Source organism: Nasonia vitripennis, chromosome 2 (assembly GCF_009193385.2).
Source record: "Nasonia vitripennis strain AsymCx chromosome 2, Nvit_psr_1.1, whole genome shotgun sequence".
NCBI classification, from domain to species: domain Eukaryota; kingdom Metazoa; phylum Arthropoda; class Insecta; order Hymenoptera; family Pteromalidae; genus Nasonia; species Nasonia vitripennis.
In genome coordinates this window covers 8,969,668-8,989,804 of record NC_045758.1, presented here as the reverse complement: position 1 = coordinate 8,989,804, position 20,137 = coordinate 8,969,668, and the positions used below count along the sequence as shown (strand labels likewise).

At 45.3% G+C, this 20,137-nt stretch overlaps 3 protein-coding genes across 14 annotated transcripts; 2 read left to right on the top strand and 1 right to left on the bottom strand.

Moving 5' to 3' along the window:
* Positions 1-22: 22 nt before the first annotated feature.
* Positions 23-8,132, bottom strand: LOC100117731 (fatty-acid amide hydrolase 2-B). 6 transcript variants are annotated; one of them, XM_008209784.4, is made up of 9 exons: positions 7,653-8,132; positions 3,363-3,587; positions 2,609-2,812; positions 2,140-2,345; positions 1,778-1,920; positions 1,516-1,694; positions 906-1,295; positions 637-819; positions 23-521 (listed from the first exon to the last, which is right to left on the bottom strand). In XM_008209784.4, the coding sequence occupies exons 2-9, from the start codon at positions 3,537-3,539 to the stop codon at positions 423-425; spliced, it is 1,581 nt and encodes a 526-aa protein (XP_008208006.1). In that variant the 5' UTR covers positions 3,540-3,587; positions 7,653-8,132; the 3' UTR covers positions 23-422. The 6 variants fall into 6 exon arrangements, with proteins under 6 accessions (XP_008208006.1, XP_001601890.1, XP_008208007.1 ...); XM_001601840.6 differs by lacking the exon at positions 7,653-8,132 and adding an exon at positions 5,572-5,687; XM_008209785.4 differs by lacking the exon at positions 7,653-8,132 and adding an exon at positions 5,531-5,652.
* On the top strand, positions 6,895-15,575 carry LOC100117767 (cytochrome b5 reductase 4). 6 transcript variants are annotated; one of them, XM_031922524.2, is made up of 11 exons: positions 6,895-7,276; positions 9,592-9,867; positions 11,762-11,932; positions 12,156-12,256; positions 12,327-12,435; positions 12,502-12,779; positions 13,030-13,255; positions 13,616-13,913; positions 14,178-14,264; positions 14,564-14,722; positions 15,217-15,575. In XM_031922524.2, exons 2-11 carry the CDS (start codon positions 9,615-9,617, stop codon positions 15,269-15,271), a joined length of 1,737 nt encoding a protein of 578 aa, XP_031778384.1. In that variant the 5' UTR covers positions 6,895-7,276; positions 9,592-9,614; the 3' UTR covers positions 15,272-15,575. The 6 variants fall into 6 exon arrangements, with proteins under 6 accessions (XP_031778384.1, XP_031778385.1, XP_032452538.1 ...); XM_031922525.2 differs by having other exon boundaries at positions 7,084-7,276; positions 9,589-9,867; positions 15,217-15,564; XM_032596647.1 differs by having other exon boundaries at positions 7,085-7,310; positions 15,217-15,564.
* Positions 15,576-17,152: 1,577 nt separating this feature from the next.
* LOC100678306 (low-density lipoprotein receptor-related protein 2) lies at positions 17,153-20,044 on the top strand. Of its 2 annotated transcripts, none has more exons than XM_003426734.3 (4): positions 17,153-17,309; positions 17,464-17,643; positions 17,759-18,216; positions 18,283-20,044. In XM_003426734.3, exons 1-4 carry the CDS (start codon positions 17,261-17,263, stop codon positions 19,789-19,791), a joined length of 2,196 nt encoding a protein of 731 aa, XP_003426782.1. In that variant the 5' UTR covers positions 17,153-17,260; the 3' UTR covers positions 19,792-20,044. The 2 variants fall into 2 exon arrangements, with proteins under 2 accessions (XP_003426782.1, XP_031778826.1); XM_031922966.1 differs by having other exon boundaries at positions 17,179-17,367.
* Positions 20,045-20,137: the final 93 nt, after the last annotated feature.

Genomic DNA, 20,137 nt, shown 5'->3' with positions numbered 1-20,137 from the left:
GTTGCAATAAGTAGAATCAAGGTTATCGAAAACAGATAAAAATAATATCTTTTATTGATATAATTCGCATATAAAATACTTTCCTCGAGATAAAAAACAACTAGGACGCGTATTGATTGTGCTATCACATCTCTAAAAGTTTAACTCGCGACTCTGAAAGTCTAAAAAAGTTTAAACAGCAACCTTCGCATTTTATCCAGTACGGAAATAGAAATTCTAACCGAGTAAAAAAATCGAAATACTAAATCTCGTTTGTTTCGCGTTCAACGTTAAATAAAAACTGTCTTGTATATTTAAAAAAACGCCTTTTACAACACGCAAAGAATTAAAAAAAAAACATTTGTGGTCTCATCCAAAACGAGACTAAGGCATTGTTCGGCGGCTATTTTCTCAGTTTATATTTAGTCTTTTTTGCATTTACGTCATTCGATTATCGCCGGTGGAACCCAGCCCCCAAATCCTCGCTGAAGCTCCTCAGCTACGGCTAACGTTATGTGATCTTGATAAAGCCCGCCAACGACCTGAAAAACAAGTTCAATTTTACTTTCTATCAAAATGTTTTATAGACGTTTTCAGTAGAGATTGTAAGTTTTCGATCCAGCATTGCAATTTTTTTTATTCGATAAAGCGACTTACTTGTAATCCTATGGGAAGCCCTTGCTTGTTTAATCCAAGCGGACAGGCGGTAGCCGGTAAGCCGAGTACGTTGATAATGGCTGTGTACGAGAAATTGAAAGGTTTTACGATTGGTTCATGGTGTAGCGGGGCAGCTGTAGGATGTGTTGGATACAAGAAGATTCCATCGTCTCCCAGCATATCCTGTAACGGAATCGGAAATCGAAGATATTGTTATAATTAATGATATTAATAATCAGGCAAGTCTTACTAAGAAAATGATTCATTACCTTAAATTCTTGTTGTAACTCTTTGCATTGTTCCTTAAGTTTAGCCTGAAATTCGCTGCCATGACTGACGTTCAACCTTTCGAAGGTGGCGGTTATGAGAGCAACAAAGGTGTGATCGCTTTGACAAGTAATCCACTTGAAATACTCCGCAAATATGTTGATCCGGCCAGTGCGGTTAGTTAGTTCGTAAGAGAAGTCTTTATCAGGCTCCGTCGACATGCAAGCGAACCAGAGCGCCAAACTTTTTTTAAATTTGCGAATATTGACTTTTTTCGCTTTGACGCCGTACGCTTTTTCGAAGTAATTCAATACTTGTCTCATCGAATCTCTGATTTCTGGATCCACCGACGATACGAACATTTGGCCTCCATCATCCTCCATGTAGTAAATCTGAGTAATTGAATTTTAATTAATTTAATGTTGTTTTCCGAAAATTAATAATTTAAATCTGCAAAAACAGATTCAACGATGAACGTAATGAAATTTAATATTTTTTTTTATCACAGAGAACAACATGTGATGCAATGCTCACAATCAGCAACGTTTGAAAAAACATACTAAAAGATCAAAAAATAATATTCATCACTGGATGAAGAAATGGTTGACTAACCTTGAGCTTGGACATATCTACTTTTGATTGCAATTTCAGCATATCAGCATTCTTGCCGGCAATGACTTGCAGTATAGGCGCCATGTCTTGAGCAAATCGACACATTGGACCGATTCCAAGCAGTTTATCCTGGTCCGCGGTATCAGCGCTCGGGTATTGTCCATGGTTTGACACGACGCCTTTTGCAAATTGAATAATGCACCTTATTAGCAATAATGTTCACCGTAACCAAGAGCGTTTTTTAATCGCTTTTCTTTCTCACCTTTCGACGGCTTGTGACCGAAAATTCCGTTGAAAAAGCTTGGCATACGAATCGATCCGCCAATATCTGATCCAATCCCACAAGGCGAACCAGCTGCTCCTAATAAACATCCTTCTCCACCGGAAGAGCCACCTACTATGTGCCTGAAAATTGTTTCTATTAAGTCTTACAATTTCTTACAATGGCCGCACTAATTTACAAGTTAATTTCGCTATACAACTTCATAAAGGATATTATTCGCGCAGACATTATATTTTGATCAGTCCAAAGGATCGTCTCTGACTCTATTTTTTTTTTCTAATTTCATACTAAACAGATGCGCTTGTATAATTCGTTTAAATAAAAGGCGTTGAATAACTTACCTAGTGTTGTAGGGATTTCTGCTAGTCCCATAAATGCAGTTTATACTCTCCCACCACATCGCAAGCTCAGAGACATTCGTAGTGGCAATTGGAATAGCTCCGGCTAATCTCATTAAATGTACGCTCTCGGCGTCTTTGTCGGCTAAACAATTTTTACGAGCTACGAGACCGGCGGTGTGCTTCATCTTTTCTATGGCGATACAATCCTGGAATCGAATACAAAATTTTAAACCATATCTCATACCACCTCCTCATGAATTTAAATTTTCTTTTTGCAAATAAAGTAATAAACAAATATTAGTTATTCGATTCACGTTTACGGGGACAATGGATATGCTTATAATGTGCTCGTTAACGTTTGCGTATAAAATATACATACACAAAATAGCAAATTTCATGCAGCCGAAGGAAAACAAAAATTATAAAGTTTCGGTCACGGTATAAGCATATTCCCTCTCATAATATATACCTTCGTCGTAAAAGGAACGCCAAGGAAAGGTTTTTCTTTGGCCAAAACCTCGGCGGACGGTCCATTTGGGGATTTCAGAAGTTCGTCACACTGCTTAGCTTCTTTCAGGGCGTCCTCGAATCTGGTCTCCGCGACGCAGTTCAAAATCGGCTGGATCTCTTTGATTCTCGCGATGTAGGATCTGACTACCTCCTCCGACGTTAACTGCAAAGCATACCAATGATGTTGACTTTGTGCGAGCGCTAATTATTCCAGCATATATTTTAAACTTTTTTTAGCCGTCGGCTTGCGCCTTCGCACGTGAATATCACGCGCGGCCCGCTTGGTCTATACAAATACAAATATGAAATACTTGGAAAATCGAAATCAGAAACGTTGGCCTGAAAAATAACTCGCTTTCACGGAAGGCTCGATGCGTTTGCGCTTACGCTTTGCTGTCTGTAATCTGAAAGTTCTGTTCTATAATAAGCAACACAAGAGTAGAAAAAGTTATTTCGAACGAAAATAGAATGCGCGTGCGTGTCGATGAAAAAAGCTTAAGGATATGCGATGACTATGTACGCATTTACGCAGCTGTTTTCTGATTTAATTTCGACGCGAGTGGAATTAATATTGACAGTCATATTTGTAAATACTTCCTCTTGATTCGCACGAATGTTGGCAAGGAAATCGATGAATAATGGAAAAGAACGTCGTTTCACTCGGAATCGCGCGAGTTAGGCATTTATTTTTACTTAAAAATTGTATCACTTACTTGACGGTTCCTTATTTTAATAGCCAATGCCGTCGCACTGTGCATGAGGGTAAGATCTTTGATCGGCGGCTGCGCTTCGGCAGGTCCACTGAGATACGCGACGAGAAGAAAGATTCCTCTCGCCACGAATTCAATGAGCCTGTGAATGACATTGACGACCTTTACGATGTTCCTCATCTTGCGTTGTTTATTCGATTCTTCTCGGTCTCGGTTAAATGCATTTATCTGCAACAATATAGACGTTCAATAAAAACGTGAATTCAGCCGAAACGATTTTTAAAGTTGTTTCGTCAGAGAGGGTATCGAATGATGAGTCTCCGCATTTTTTTAATACGGCTGATAAGAAACTTGGCCAGTGTGTACTCTGCTGTCCTCGTCATATTACCCTGTGACGAGCGATATTAATTTACTTGATGCTCGACGCACGCAACTTTCCTCGACGAGTCGATTTTCAATAACCTCTTTGGATAAAGTCTATTAATAAATGCAACATCAGTTCTCTCGAAGGTAATCCCTTGTTATGGGGGAATACACGTAATATCGAGTTGAGCTTGGATTATAACTCAAGGTAGAAGTTTTTTCATCATAGTCTAGGGCGCTTTAGTAACAACTATCAGAAACAAGTTGGACTATTATTGTGTATCAATACTAGATAACTATCTGATTGTTCGAAGATTCGAAAAATCAATTGCATCATATTATTCAAAATCCATAATCCTCATCATACTTAACATCTATTTTTATACGTTGACAAGCTATACGCGTTGAAATCCCAAATTGCCGCGATACGTACGTGCAAATACTTAACGCATTTTGCATATTTAAGCCGGCACACTTCTGTCGGTTGCATACGATTAGCAGTGCACAAAAGGAGCACTGCTTTGTTACTCTCGAAAACTTTATTCAAATTTGGCATGTACGAGCTAAGTGTCTTCCGAGAAAACACCGCAACTTCAATTTCTTCTACGAATAAAGAGATATGACTCATAATATACACAGACACACTCGAAGCAGCGGAATAAAAATCCAACCGAAAATCACATAAACAATCTAATCCAGTCAAGCGCCTCGACGTTGATTCGCAATCAAATTACCGAGAAACCGCAATAAGCTGATAACACACCATACACGCGTAATTCACATATCCCGATCACCGCGTGGAAATAACGATATCCGAGCGCGATAAAAAGTCGAGCCCGCGCACATTGCATAATACACATTATACTCAACACACAGTCGCATCCTTTCGAACGTCTACGTTATATTACGAGGAGGTGCATTCAGCGCCAATATGAGCGACCTCCTGTGCGCGTCTAGTCATTAAGAGGCCAGTTTACTCGTTATTGAATGACTGCCTGAGCGTGACCGGGCTAACGCGCTCGGGAAAGTCCAGCAGCAGCAGCTCCGACACGCGACCGTCTGTGCGACTTTTATATACGAATGTACGACTTGATTCGGTACCACTGGTAGTTTTTTTTTTTTTCTCGACACTCGCGGTGTAATTCTATATACTCGACGCTTCGTCGAAAAAAAAAGACACGATAAGGAGTCTATTAGCGAGACGTCGCATCAGTGTCATTAAATACAAGGGGAAGAAGATGAGTGATGCGAGAAGTTTTTGCTCTCCGTATAGTCGCATATTCTCCGGGCTGGCCTTTTCGATTCTCGATCGCGAATATGCGAGATCGTTATCAGTCGCCGACGGATATTTCATAATTCGCGTATTATCTTCGCGGTCGTAAACGTTGTTGGCGTTTATTTTTTCTTCTGCGTACCCTATTTATACCAATCTTCAAATATTGAGCAGACTTTTCCGTCTACTAACGGATATATCAGATATGCCCCGTCGGCGACGCGTCAAAACAGTATCATCGCTCGCCGTGTCTGTACAGCGAAATTAGATCGTATCGCCGCTTGATGCACGCTGAGCGATACATTTTTTCCGACTATACTAATAATGACCGGTTGATACAAGCTGACCTTCGACGGATCAACGAATAAGCTTATGTACCGCGCGCGTGTGCCGGGGAGAATAAAAAAAACAATTTTTTTAACTTATAATCGTCGCTGCCTTGCCCTAATACTTTGCAAGCTTTCGCTACGACAGTAAAGCACCGAAAGAGCCGTTGTAGTACCACACTTAAATTACAAAAAAAAAATCGAATAACCTTATATGTCGTACTCGAAAAAAGCACGATTCTCGTGTTACCTGCTGCAGCAGCCGGAGTATAAAAACACTAGTCGGAGGAACAGAGCTCCGTCCGTCACTGGACGCGCGCGTTTGCAGACTGAGGTACACACACCGAGTGTAATATTAAAGCCGGTATACTAGCGCGCGCGCATCGCCCCCCCGCGCCAGAGCCTGCTCTCACGCCAGTATATATGTATGTGTGAGCCGCGAGAGACACGCCTAAAAAAATCGCGTAATTTCGTATGCTGATGTATGCGGCAGGATCTTCCTCTTTCTTTGCTTCGCTTTCTGCGTAACTCGTTTTTTTTTTTTTTTTTTTGGGGGGGGGGCTCGAATTAGTATATAGCACGTGCGCTTTCCTTTATATCGGCTATTCGCGATTGCTAATGCTTTTTCCGGGCTGTTTCGGAAATGTTCCTCGAGTATTGCGATGGAATAATTTTACGGTGGGGTGTGGGCTCCTCGACTGTTTACGCGATGTACGGGACGATGACTGACGATTTTCGTTAATTATACTATATTTTTTAGTCGTCGCGAGTACTTGGACGAATATATCGATTTGATTGATCGACGGCGAACGATTTTCAATGTTTCCTGTGATGTGTGTCTAATTATTAAGAGGTAATCATCATTTGAATGCGACCGTGGCCGAAACGATGATTTTCGTAGTTGGACATCGGTGCAAATTATTTTAAATTAAATCTGCAATTGGGATATTGTATGTCGTGATGTCATTTGGAGTCTTTCCACTCAACTATATTACACTGTAGAGTATAGCTTTTTTCGGCTCCGACACGCATCGACCTAAGTATTCTTTGTCATTTTTACTACGCGTTACACCATAATATAAGTGCACTTTTAAGGCGACATGCAAATTGACGAACCATCGGTAAACATTTGAACTAGTAGTATAACTGCATACATTAAACGTCATATTTTTCTCTCGTTTCCGTCGCGTTAATAGTTTTGCAACTTGTTCTCAGTCAATAACGATTTTGGAATACTCCATCGAATGAAAAAAAAAAATATATATATCATCGTAACAAGTTTCCTCGAACAACTATAAAAAAAAAAACTCATTCACCGTTAATTAAAGCAATTCCTCGATCATCTCCTCTCTGCCGTATAGTGAAGCACGACGCTCCGAGCGATCCATCGACAAGCATCGCCTAAAAAACTTGCAGCAGCTCGGAGGATAAAAAAGCCGAGGCGTCAATTGAGCAGAATCTAAACTATTCAAAAGAATCCGAGGAAAAAGCACATACATACAGACACCTATCCATCGTCGGCGCACGCGCGGACCGAACCGAAACTTGAACTGCTAGAAGCACATATACCAATATACGCACGCAGTATAGAGCGCGTATTACGTCGGTCTAGCGCGCGCACATAGAGCTCCATCTCTCTCTCTCTCTCTTTCTCTCAGCCGTTTCTCTCTCGCGTAAATACGCGAAATGTACATAGTCGAGAGCTCGGACGAGCGCAGGCCTTCTTTAATATTAAAGTCCACGGCGGGTCGAAGTGACCCGCGGGGGCAAGAGGGGGCCTGCAGCTGCGAGGCTCCAGGCGAGCCGTCGTCTTCCAAGAAGTAGCGACGTCGACAACGCGCGGATACGTCGGCCACTTCCTGACAACTGGTTTCGGAGTTCTTTCCTGCGGACGGCCGCCGGATGCAGCATCGTCGATAAACAGTAGCCCGTCGACTTTTCCTCGTATATCGCAGGTACGTGAGGCGGACTCAGCTGATGGCTTTTGAGGTTAGGACGCGTTTGTCGTCTGCGCGCGCTTATGCGCTCTCTCTCTCTCTCTCGCTCTCGCTCTCGTGTATTAAGATGACAGTCGTGAGAAACTATACAGCCTTTCTCCGCCTAGATGCTCCGTCTCGGGCGGCGTCGAAAGTTGAGGGAATCTTCAACGCCGTTAGAGATTGTTTACCCGCGCACTTCTCACACTCGCGCTAATCGCTTCATTCAAACGACTGACGGATTTCGAAAGCCGAATTTCAAGCCGAGTGTCATCGGTATTTTTAACGCCCAGCACTCGACGCGATAGATATAAGCTACATACACTCGCATGAAAAAAAAAAACAGCAAACTCACCACTCCCACGGCTAATCTCCTGACGTACCAGAAGCAGTTCGGCTTTCGGCTGATGTTCTTCTTCTTCTTCTTCGTCTTGTTGGCGTTGATGCCGCCGGGGAAGCCCGAGGTTAGAAGCTTGCCCGGCTGCAGCAGCTGCTTCCTGGGCCAAGTCGTCCTGGCGGTTCTGCCTCGACTCGTCGCCGAAGGAAAGTGCGGAGAAGAGAGCACAGGCAGCGCCTCGCGCTTGCGTTAATGGAGCCTCCGAAATACTATACTCTATAGCTCCTCTCTCGGCCCTCTCTCGCTTTTGCAATATGCAGGTATACTATGTAATAACTTCTCTCGTAAGTATACCACCTGCTATTCTACATCAGTATATAGCTACTGACGGCGATCGGAATAATCGGATCGGCCCTGTCGAGTATCCGTGTGTGTGTGTGTGTGTGTGATCGCGTGTGTGTAGCTCCGGCGAGTCTCACCGGCTCGAGCGGCTGCATCGATTTATTTTTATTTGACGATCCAACTCAAAGCTTCGGAGCAGCGACTGTGTTATACAGGTCAGTGCGGAAGGAGAGCGGGTTGTACATGTGAAGGTGTGCATAGTTTTGCATCGTTCATATTCGTGCCGCGATGGATCGGGTAACTTGTTGATAAGATAAGCCGTGCGTTATAAATATATGCCTATGTGCGGCTAATAAGGCGAAATCCCTTCAAGACGAATACATTATGTTACGTATGTGTGTAAGAATCCTCAGGTGTGAAGAGCGCACGCTCGAATTTCCTCGCTTGAAATCGGAGTAAGATTTATATAGGTAGCCACTCCACGAGTAAATAGCCAGGATTTTGATGTTTGCCGCGGATGGTCACGTGTAGGTGGCCGATAGGTGCTGCCGCCTGGCGGGAATGGAGAGCGTGATGCCGCGGTCGGTATAAAGGCGCGAGACGCGCGAGTTTTGAATTTGGACATTTGTACGGTATGAATTTAACGAAAAAGTTCATCACTTGTACTGCTTCTCTGTGTGAATTTTTGGAACGCGTAAAAGTAACTGGCGAGAGGGCGAGAACAAAAGGCACCGGAGCCAACTGTCTATCTTTTCTCATTCGGTAACACTGGTTTAATCGCGAGCTGACCCCCATTCCGTCGAAAATCAAACTCCTTTCGAAACTTTGAAACTTTTCACAGTTGTTACGTAGCACATTGTAACTTCAACTTGTATAGAGTTCTCTCCTTGAACAAAATCAACTTGGAAATCCCTCATCCCGAGACTCCCTATATATCCAGCTCTCACCCACATTCATCCCAATAAAGAGGTAAATCATATGACGGATATTCAATTCGCCTTCTCACTGAACCTCCGAATAAAGGCAGAAATTCAATTCGCCCGAGATTACCGCGCCGCGCGTGTAATTTACATTTCGGAAGTACGTGACGGCGCACATTCTATTCCGCGAGCCGACAGCCATAACAAAGCCGCAGCGAGTGTCTGTAGCGGATCCCCAATTGTGAATTTTGTATGACCGAACACGAACGCTATACACCGTCGCAGTGATCGTAAAGAAAAAACAATAGCTGCAATTGAAAAGCATCTCCTATAGCGCAACGACTGTAGCGCCAAAAAAAGCTCGAGATAGAATTCTCCTCTGCAAATTTAAATAAGCGTGTTGTTGGCGAAGCGCCTAGTACGAAAAAGACAAATATTATAAGCGTGTGTGCGTTGGGTAAAATTTGCATTCGAGAGCTTGCAGTCCCGGTCGCGGTCATCGATGCATTAACCCGCGTTGCGATGCAGCCAGAGAGATATAGATAGACACAAAGCAAGCCAGGCGCAAAAGTCGCGCGCACGTTCGATCGAAGGGCCTGTATACGCACAGGTGTATAATGTCTGGCCCACGGCAGCATCGCCGCGACTGACGGAGTAATTCATCGAAACAGCTTAATTTTCCTATGTTCCAGCAGCTCTCCACGCAAGCTAAGTACACATGGAGGACCGCCAAAGCTCTCGTCAGTCCGTCGACTCGTCCGTTTTCCAGCCGCCTGCGAACAAGAGCAAAACCGAGGAGCTCGGGGAGAAAATGAAGAGAATCGACGTGAAACCGCCGACGGCTCTCGGTCTGCTGGCGAAGAACACGGCGCTTCTGCCCAGTGGAATCGTCCGCGTCAAGCAGCTCCGAGACGCGGCTTTGAATGAAGCTTCCCCCTCCAGCGGCGCCTCGTCCTCCGGCTCTGCCACTGGTAAGATCCGGACTTATTTATAGGTACCGTGCTTTTATTCCTCCCGTGTACACGCGCGCGATTTCCGATTCTCGAGGGGGCAGAGCTTTACGAGCGAGCACGTTTCGTAATTAAATAGCTACTCTTTTCCGAATCGCGGGAGCTTTTGCCGCTCTTAATAGTCGCTCGCTGTGTAACGACTGCGAAAACTTGCGAGCTTGCAGGAACGCTTGTTAAACGAGAATAAACATCTCGATATTATTCGGTAGGTCGTCGTCTTTATTGCGCAGCTATTCGTTGCATATCCCTTCGCGGTATCAGCTGCGGTGCTGTTTGCGACTTGGAGACGAGAAGAGAATTGAATTGCTCCCGAAGCTTGTATACTACATTGTATTATTCCTCGAGCTGCTGCGGCCGAAAGAGGACAGGGGTCAGAAGTGATTGATCCTAGTCCCATTTTAGCGGCGCTAATGGATGCACCGCGCGAGACGGCTATGCGAAATATCCGCCTATTACTCGGACGCTCTGCATGCTGGTATGGCTCGATCGATGTGAGACTCTATACGCATTCGAAAAAGAGCATACCCGTATATGACACGGGTTTCTCGAAGAGTCTCTTTTTTCTCCGTCATAAAGCTACCGGCAGCAAATCCAATTTCTCAGAAGAAGACACAAGCTCGGGGGGGTTCATCACTCGAGAGCAGCGTAAAATAAAAGGCGAAGATTGCTCGAGCAAAGCGGCAGGACTTTAATTCCGGAAAAGTGTCTTTTAATTTGACGAGCTGCGAGTGTACAAACGGCCGCCGCTTTTAAAAGGTCGCAAGCTGCAGCTTCTCTTTTCCATTAAAATCCCAGCCAAACCTATGCCAAGACGTGCAGTATAATTCGTACGAATACATGTTCAATCATGTGGATGATTGGCTCGCGCTGGAATAGCTGCTCCAATGCAATCGGCCAAAGTGGCGAAAGCCTTTACAATCAAGGCTCGAATTTTTTTTGTTCGACCTTCCCCTGTACCAGCGAGCTACGGCAGATGATCCGGACTCTCCCTCTGGTATAAGCATGAATATGCATCAGTAGAACAGGCCGAATACGGTCGGACGCGCGGGACTATTGTAGGTCCAGCAGTGCTGTGACACGTCGCGGATGCAAACGAAGATACATAAGATTTTAACGCGAGATGAAGATTAAAAGGCTATACTTTAATCGGACCCAGACACATCAGCCCGATTGATCCGAAGTAGGCCGAACCGTCTGCATCAACAATTCAGCCTGACAGCTCGCAGCTCCGTCCCTCTAAGAATCCAGCAAGACGAGCGCTCGGCGGCGACGCAGACTCCTGTGCGTCCGGAGAGCAAAGTCTTGATATTGATCGATCCCAGCACACGAGTATGCGATGCAACAGCAGAGCAGCTCCTGCAGTCTCCTCGTGGCGGTCCTCGGTGTCGGCAGCCGCGCCATGCGTGCCTGGTGCTGCTGCCGATGCCAGCAGTCCGTCCCTACTGCACCAGCACCGCAAGAGCTTCAGCAGGTTCCAGGTCAGTCCGACCGATGCCACCGCGACGACCTCGTTCTAATTGCCAATTAGCCACTCACCTACTGCGCTATGCGTTTCAGGAATCTTCCTCGGGATGCACATCGAGCACACTATAAATATACGCTCTATCGATCAGCACCGAGAGTATAGCGGCGTGCCCCATGGCTCGAAAGATACAGAGATATCCTATCGCACAGCAATGATATTGAAGTTTCGCACTCGAGTTAACGAGCGTTTAATTTAGCCCCTCGCGCATTCAGCCGCCAGTCATTGTCGCGCTCCTCTTTTCTCTTTCTTCCTTTGTCGAGGCCCACCATTAAGCACTATAACGAAGCAGGGTTAATAATAAGGTTTTTTCCCCCTTTCTTCTGCTCGCAGGCAACCCGAGGAACAAAACAGCCCTGGCGCCGGGCCACAGCCTCATGGACTGGATCCGGCTGGGCTCGTCCGGAGTCGATCTCACCGGCGTGGGAGGCAAACTTCTGAGCGTCACACCTGCCGAGTTGGCCAAGCACAACACGGAGAACGACGCCTGGATCGCAATACGAGGCGAGTGTATACCCTATATGAGAGCCTTTTGTTCTCGCGCGTCTATCACACGACCGTCTATCCGCGACCCGTGTGTCTATTCTGCATCGGCTGATGCAGAAATTGACTTTGTGCATCAGCTTCACTCTCGCCTAATGTCATTGAAACTATCTGCATTGATAGCACGGCGACGAGATTTATCTCCTCTGTTCGCGTATAATGTAATTTGGCTTTGACTGCGCAGGTATCGTCTTCAACGTGTCCCGCTACATGAGCTTTCATCCCGGTGGTGTACCCGAGCTGATGAAGGGAGCCGGCAAAGATGCCACCAAGTTGTTCGACGACGTAAGATCTTTTCTCGCATTACCTGGTAGCAGCCTTTCAGCGCAACTCACACGCTTCGCTCTGTTTTCAGGTGCACGCGTGGGTCAACTACCAGAGCATCCTGCAGAAGTGCGTCGTCGGCAGGCTCGAGCGTTCAGCCGGCGCCGAGCTTCTATTCGAAAGCGATCAACCTAAGCCTAGTGAGTATATTATCCGCGACCAAACCGATGGTATATTGACGAACAAACGTTCGCGCTTGTAAACAGAGAAAAGCACCAAAAGCGAAACCGAACCCGTCCCTGATCCGCCCGCCGCTGTGAAAATGGACTGGCGGCAGACCACCAATACCGTCTCGATGTTCTACGCGGCTACGCAGACGGCCCAGCCGCTCGGCGAGTGTCGAGTGAAAAAGCTCAGCGACTCGGAGTTCAGTCTGAGAATCTGTCCCGCCGGCAAGAGCGGGGATATCGTGACGCACAATGTCAAGCTTATCGAGGACGTGGAGTGGCCGCCTAATTGCCAGAGGAGCAGCGAAGCGCCGGAGGTATATTTATTTTTCTATACAACCTGCCTCGACAACGTTCGCTTCTCTTAATTGCAATTTTACGCTTCGCTCGCTCCGTACTCGTCTCGAAAGATAAGTCATCGAGATTGTCTTCTCTCTGTCGAGGCGAAAATCTATTTGGAAAAATAGCTTTCCTTTCGTCCACGGCCGCTTTGTTCTATACTCCCCTGCAAAGTCTGAGAGAAAGGCGAAACGAAATTATTTTTAATAGCTCTTGCTTTATTCGCAGCTCGAAATCGTCTTCAAGAAAAAGAACAGAGGAATTTGGAAAAAGTACGGATCCTTCGCGGAAAGCCGGGAAAAGGCGGATTCGACGCAACGCTCGTACAATGAGTACGAGGTGCTGGAGAACACCCCGCTCTGCAAGATAGTTCATCTCTTAGTTTTACGAGCCCAAAATTACATGCAAATTGTTCCGCCTGGCAGACACGTGGAAGCCAAGATGAAAGTATTAAGTAAGCATGAGTTTATTACGCCAACTCAAAGTTTCAAACTTTGTTTACAAATGTCTTGCGGATGGCAACTGAATAATGCATAATTTCCATAGAATCAACGATGTGGTTTGAATTTTCCTATTCTAGATGAAAGCGATAACGGTAGATTTTTTGTTTTAACGCGTTGTTTCCAGTATCTTCTGATTTGATTGAAAATTTTCATCATTGACATTACAATGAAGGCGCTTAAACAATCAAGTCAACTTTAACCCCCGTAATCACGATTCAACAACGCGTTTGCAGCAGCGCAGCATTCTTAAGCACTTACGCACGTCGGCCGTGAAAAAGTTTTACCACCTCGCTTTACGCTGTGTTGGACAGGTACGGAAGTTTCGCGGCCGTACACACCGGTGCCGAGCTTCATTCATCCGGAAGAGCGACCGGCAACTGCCCTCACCGACGACTGTCTCTGCCTAATGGTCAAGCGCTACGAAGACGGAGCCATGACTCCGAGTTTGACGGCGCTGCAACCCGGGGAGAAACTATGCCTGAGCAACACCCTCGGAGACTTCGTCGCCGAGGAGTTCGATAGCTTCGCCGCTATGCACCTCCTGGCCGCCGGCACCGGACTCACCGCCATGCTGTCCATCGTCAAGCGCGCCTTATCCAGGCGCAACCCGTGAGTCCGACGACTGCTATCTATACAGCACATACACGACTCTGTCCTCTCCTCTCCTCGCGCGCTTTTTCCGCACAGCTCCGTAGTAGCATCGATTATCCATCAGCGGCAGCGCAATAGCGTCGTCGGAAAACGAGCCGTGCTCTCTCTCTCTCTCTCTCTCTCCCTTTTTCGACCCTCGTCGTCGCGTTTTCCTGCTCCTCCACGGCTTCTTTTTACCAGCCCAGCCGCCTGTCGCTAAGCGCCCTCGTATTTCTGTCGCAGGCCGAGCATCAACCTGATCAACTTCAACAGGGACGAGGATAGCATTTTCTACGGGCGAGAACTCGATCGGGTTTCCGGGGAACGTACGTAAGTATACAGACGAGTCTGCCGCAGGCATCAGTTCTTATGGATTCTTACACCGGCTCTTTTTACGCGGGAGCGCCAACACTGCGGAACTGTGCAGAGCTTCTCGCGGCAGTACACGGGATTGAGAAGCTTTAAGCTGATTTGCGGTCCAACCGCTGCCTCTTTCCGTTCGAACTTTTTCCCGCAGCCGTTGCATTCTATACATAAGCCGTGTGTTGGCTCCTTTTAGCGCTGCGGATTTCACAGCGCCGAGTTCCTCGGTCAAGACTGTAAGCTTCGCAATTTTCTAATGTTTGCAGATTAAGCGTGACGCACGTGCTGTCAGCGGCCGATAGCTCCTGGAGTGGAAAAAGGGGTACTGTGTCGGAAGACTTGCTGAAGGACTTGATGGGCGAACAATCCCCGAAGGCCTGTGTCTTCACGTGCGGTCCGCCCGGCTTCATGGAAGTCGCTAGGGAGTACGTTCGATTTCTTGTCTTATACGCTTCTGTTCACAATTCTATCGGTGTAGTAAATTTTGTTGCGACAATTTTTCAAAATCGAAATTCTCGCAAAGATTCGGACAAGTCTCACAAGCGTCGCGTCTCTGTAACGGCTCGCTCATATAGATCGTTCAATTCCGAAGTGCTAACAAGGCTATTTATAGTAGTGTCGGAAGCGGCAATTAAACGAGACCTTAATTTGAATAATTATCGGAGAGAGGTCGAGGACCGACGAAAACGATATCGGTCCGCACGCGCGCCCTCGTCGAAGGGAGGGCGGATTAATCGATGCGTTAAACGCGCTGTTTTCGAGCACCGCAGTAGGGGGTGGAAATTTTTCGCCGAGTCAGTCGATCATTATATTGTACGTCGAATTTGCGCGCCGCGTTTATTCCATTTCTCCTTTGTTACATGTATATGCGGTACAGCGAAAGCTCAAAGCGTAAAACCTCTTGTGTAATTGTTTGCAGCTCTCTGCGGAAACTCGGCTGGCAGGCCTCTCAGATGCGCGAGTTCGAGGGCTGAGCAAGTTTCATCGCTCCCTCGCGGGCGAGAGAGAGAGAGAGAAAGACAGAGGAGGGCCAAGCCGCAATGATGAACGAGATCATGTGCCGAGCGTCAACGTATCCAGTCTGCTATATCCACAGCGGCACAACGACACACTTCCGCCTATCGGTCCTGTGCCTTGTTTTTTCTCCTCCACGTCGACCTTTCTGTTTTTTTACGACGAGATTCCGCACCCCGACACCGCCGAGCGTCCAATCACTTATACATTGTAAATAATATGTGAATATTAAAGAGCGGATGGATCATCTTTCGCCACAGCAGAGTACGGACTTTTTACTTATCGCCCGTCACTCCAACTCCTCTTCATCGATCCCCCCTGTATACCTTTTCTGCGCTGCAGACTGTTCGTACGAAACTTTCAAACACTCTGCGGATTTCGTTTGACTTTGTGTGTATACTTTGCGTTTGATCCGACTTTCGAACGCAAGCCCGAAGCAGTTGGCGACTTCTCAAGCAGCGACTCCTGCAGCTCCGCCATCAAGAGAGTGTATAAGAAGCAGCGAAAAGGATCATAATTCTACCTTATCAAAGTTCCATAAACAAAAGAAAGCAGGAGGACAGCAGCAGAAAAAAAGGGGGAGAAGGGAAGAAAAGCGGAAGGTAGTACGGCTGCGGGTGAAGAAGAAGAAAGTTCACAAAGCCAACAGCTGTAGATCGCGCGGCACGTTCCATCTGAATAATGCATTAATAACGGCGGCGGCCCGCGCGCTAAGCCGAGCGATTACTTTTAACAAGGCGACGTCCCGTAAAGAGCCGTTCGCGCGAAACTTTATAAATAAGGGCCGGGCGCACATGCGACGAGAGCTTAATTCCGACGAACAATAAAGAACAAGGCTCTCTCTCTCTCTCTCTCTCTCTCTCTCTCTCTCTCTCTCTCTCTCTGTTGCAGCTCTCTGTGTGTACGTAGTGCTATAGATGTATAGGTACGCGCGCGCTTGCAAGCTTCTGCAAGCTCTCGAGCTCTCGAGTGTTATTTTTTCTTCTCGAGCCGCTCGAAAGTCTTTACCGAGCGCGACAGGCCACTCGACTGCGCTGCTGCGCTTTTCTTCGCGTCCTTACACGCTTTATTACTGCCGCGGCGGCTCGTCGAAAGCCCACGACGTCAGATGCTCCTCTGTGTTTTCTCGGCTTCTCTTTGGCTTATCGCCGACCTCGTATGTTTTGTTAGTCCGCGATTTGTCGTAAATGTTATATTGTTTTAAGTTGCTAGAAGTGAGTAGATAGTGTGAAAAAAGACCGTTTTCAAGCTTGGCCAGTACACACGCCAGGAATCGCCTTTGTGCTGCAGCTATATCCCGTGCGGACATTCCGATGATGCGTTTCCGGTTTTTATCTGCTCTTTGAAAAAATCCTGTCAACTTTATCTAATCATTTCATATAGCTATTGACGATGGTTTTTTTCAAGGCTACTATTGTAAATTGTCCATCACCAAAACATTTGTTACATTTGAAACCTTGTAAAAGTTTATATCATTAGCAAGTAAAATTGCATGACTGCTGCTTATTTTGGAAAATAACCTTCGCGAGCTTTTACGTATATGTATATATAAAAACAAACATGATAATATTATAATTATTTTTGCATGATGTATAAAATAGATATAGTTGAATCTTGTTCAGAATTAAACACGATAATATTACAATTATTTTTATAGATAAGGATTTTCCAATATTTGTACGTTATTATATTAAATATTATTAACAAATTAATGCGTTCCACGCGTAAATTTTCACACTGTCTGAATTCACAGTTCTGGGTTGCAGCGGAAACGCTCTTATCGGGATTAAAATATCAAGGCGATATTCAAAACGATGTTGTCACTATGGTCCAAGATGAATACCCAGCTCTGATGCGACTCGTCCAACCCGCTGCAGTATCTCGTGTCGCCTTTGCGCGCAACGACTCGTGCTTGCTTTTGAATTTATTTAGTTTATTTGATCAATATTATGAATCGAGATGAGTGCTGGGATACCGTTGACGTTTCAACGCACAGTGGTACATACAACGTTTGTAGAGCATGAAATCTTAAAATTGCGTTTAGTTTATAAATGACGTAATTTGTAGTTATTTGCTTATTTTTTAAAACAAGTGATTTTCAAGGGTTTTTTCAATTGAAATAAAATTTTGTGCTTTAAATGTTTAACGACAGATACCGAAGCCGAAACAAAGATGGATGGAGATCAATTCGTGTGCGAGTCGTTCTCGGATAAATTATATGTGCCAAAACGATCCTTCAGGAAATACGTTAAGCCCTGGCACGTAGCATTGTGTGTGGCAGTGATTATTATAATAATTATTATTATCGCTACGACCGCCACTAAAAAAGGAAGTGAGTTTATAGTTTTTTTTTTACATATTACTTTGTTTTTAATTATATAAATTTAATAAAATAGCAGCAAATTGATGACTCTTTTATTTTATATATGGATTAATAATAATTATAGACATCGCCAACAAGGACAAACAGGCAGCGGAATACGTTTCATCTGGAGTGATAATAAGCGATGGTTATAGCCTCGTGAGATACGATCCCAAAGACAAAAGCACCAAACGCATTCTGAGGACTGACAAAATTATAGGCTCCTTCGACTTGTACAAGGATACGACATTTTGGAGCGAGCCCAACGCTTCGAAAATCGTATCTGTGAACAATGAAAATGGGGATGTAGCATACAAAAATGCCGAAGTTATTTTTGATAATCCGAGGTTCAAGGTTCAAGCGATGGAAGTGGATCACTTCACCGAAAAATTGTACGCCATCGATAAAACGACTGGAACAGCTATTGTCATTGATTTGAAGACTAAACAGTACGGTATATTGCTGACGGACCTAAAACAGCCACACGATATCCTTTTGGATGCTACGAAAGGATTGATGTTCATTTTACAACCTACAGAATCGGTAAATACTGCACGTGATTCCGTATGAAAGTAACATCAACTCATGTGAAATATGTTTAATTTGCAGATTCTCCGTTTGAACATGGATGGCACATCTCTAATCGAACTGATTCGATACTCTAAGTACATCTCTGCGATGACGCTTGATCACAAGAATAAGATGATTTATTGGATCAACGATTACAATACCATTTTACGCTCGGACTATCTTGGTTTGAACCGGGCACATATTTTCAAAGATCAAATCTTCATAATCAGTTTAACCGTATCCGACGATCAGCTGTTCTGGCTGTGGCCGAGCAACGGCGTTCACAATGCAACTCTGTGGTCTTGTCGAATTCAAACGAACGACACGACTTGTCAATCTCATCAAATTCAATCGATCGGACTCGCCAACGCCACATCCGTCAAATCTCTCTCGCATAGAGGAAACTTCGATGTTTCGAACCCTTGCATCCGCCACAAGAATATTTGTCAGCACATGTGCCTCTTATCGTCGGAATTTAACGCAGGACGCAGTTGCGCTTGCCACGTGGGCTGGGAATCGCGTTCGGATCCGAGAAGTTGTCAGCCCGTGAAAGAATTCCTGCTCTACGTTCTCGGAAGTACCGTGAGAGGACGAATCCTCAATTTCCAAAAAGATACCTTCACGGAGGTCTTTTTTCCAACAGCGTTGAATACGAAATCCCTCAACAAGAAGGGAACAGTCGATTTCGATTACGACCCGCACAATGACGTCTTCTACGTTAGTGACGACGTCCACGTTTACCAGATGAACTTGAGGCATCCATCCAATCAGACGATCCTCCTGACAGCCAGCAGCTTTCATTACATCGAGGATCTGGCATTCGATTGGTTATCGATGAATTTGTATTACTCCAACTGCTCGAAATTCTCTAATAACACCCACTTTCTGCACGCGATGAACGTCAGAGAGACTAACAAATTCAAGCGCACCGTGAGGTCTTTCACCTACCGCGACGGCTTCGGACTCAAAGGCTGTCCTTACGGCACGGTAATCGACGCTTCCGAGGGCAACGTTTTCTTCTCCGCCGAAGAAAGCTTCTTCAGATCCATCTATCGGACGACACTGAACGGCACAAGGCTCAAGATGGACAGCAAAAACATCGATTACGTTCATCAGTACAGAATCCTCGCGATCGATCACGAGGAAAAACGATTTTACTGGATTCATCGAAGTGGCCTTGAGACGAGAATCAGGAACGTCGGATTCGACGGCACCGACGAAAACTACGTTCACGTAATGACTGTGTCAAACGCTAGAACCATTTCCGTGTACAAGGACTGGATGTTTCTGAGCAACGACTTGAGCATCTGGCGCGGTAACAAGGCTACGGGCAAAGATTTTCAACGAGTCATACCGCGATCTGGATCCGATTTGAGCGAGCCGGTATCGGCTATAAAAATCGTCGATTTGACTCTTCGCGCACCGGACGATAAGAATTCGTGCGGCAAGAATAACGGAGGATGCGAGCAGTTTTGCTACGCTTCGCCGAAAAAAACGTGCGGATGCGTTGACGATCGAAATCTCCGGGATAATGGTCACTGTTATTAGCGATGCAGTTTACTGCGATTACTGATTTTTTTTTGTTTTTATTTATCATTATTATACGGTTTTTTTATCAATGTTAATTCCATTACACGGTATAGAATACTTTGTTAATGAGCGCTTCAAGTCTCGCTACAAAAGAACGTATAACAAGCTCGTTAAAAAACATTCTTATAAGATTGTTTTGCATCGTACATCATTTACCCATGTACACCAGGCTACAATTTTTAAACATAAAAGTAATATACGAAAAGTAAAATCTGTTGTCTTGTTTCTTGAAAAGTACAAAAGAACTTGACTTACCCTTTCTGAAAGCACTAAATATACCGACTGCAATTCATCTTCATATTCA

Excerpts from the sequence above, each read along its gene's own strand:
- LOC100117731 (XM_032596648.1), bottom strand. The coding sequence starts at position 4,582 with ATGTGTATTATGCAATGTGCGCGGGCTCGACTTTTTATCGCGCTCGGA. Across the intron at positions 2,346-2,608 it reads GCGTTCCTTTTACGACGAAG|GATTGTATCGCCATAGAAAA; the intron begins GTATATATTATG and ends ATTCGATTCCAG. Across the intron at positions 522-636 it reads GGCTTCCCATAGGATTACAA|GTCGTTGGCGGGCTTTATCA; the intron begins GTAAGTCGCTTT and ends CTTGTTTTTCAG.
- LOC100678306 (XM_003426734.3), top strand. The coding sequence starts at position 17,261 with ATGAATCGAGATGAGTGCTGGGATACCGTTGACGTTTCAACGCACAGT. Across the intron at positions 17,310-17,463 it reads TGACGTTTCAACGCACAGTG|ATACCGAAGCCGAAACAAAG; the intron begins GTACATACAACG and ends GTTTAACGACAG. Across the intron at positions 17,644-17,758 it reads GACCGCCACTAAAAAAGGAA|ACATCGCCAACAAGGACAAA; the intron begins GTGAGTTTATAG and ends TAATAATTATAG.
- LOC100117767 (XM_031922524.2), top strand. The coding sequence starts at position 9,615 with ATGGAGGACCGCCAAAGCTCTCGTCAGTCCGTCGACTCGTCCGTTTTC. Across the intron at positions 12,436-12,501 it reads AAGCGATCAACCTAAGCCTA|AGAAAAGCACCAAAAGCGAA; the intron begins GTGAGTATATTA and ends GCTTGTAAACAG. Across the intron at positions 13,256-13,615 it reads AGCCAAGATGAAAGTATTAA|GTACGGAAGTTTCGCGGCCG; the intron begins GTAAGCATGAGT and ends TGTGTTGGACAG.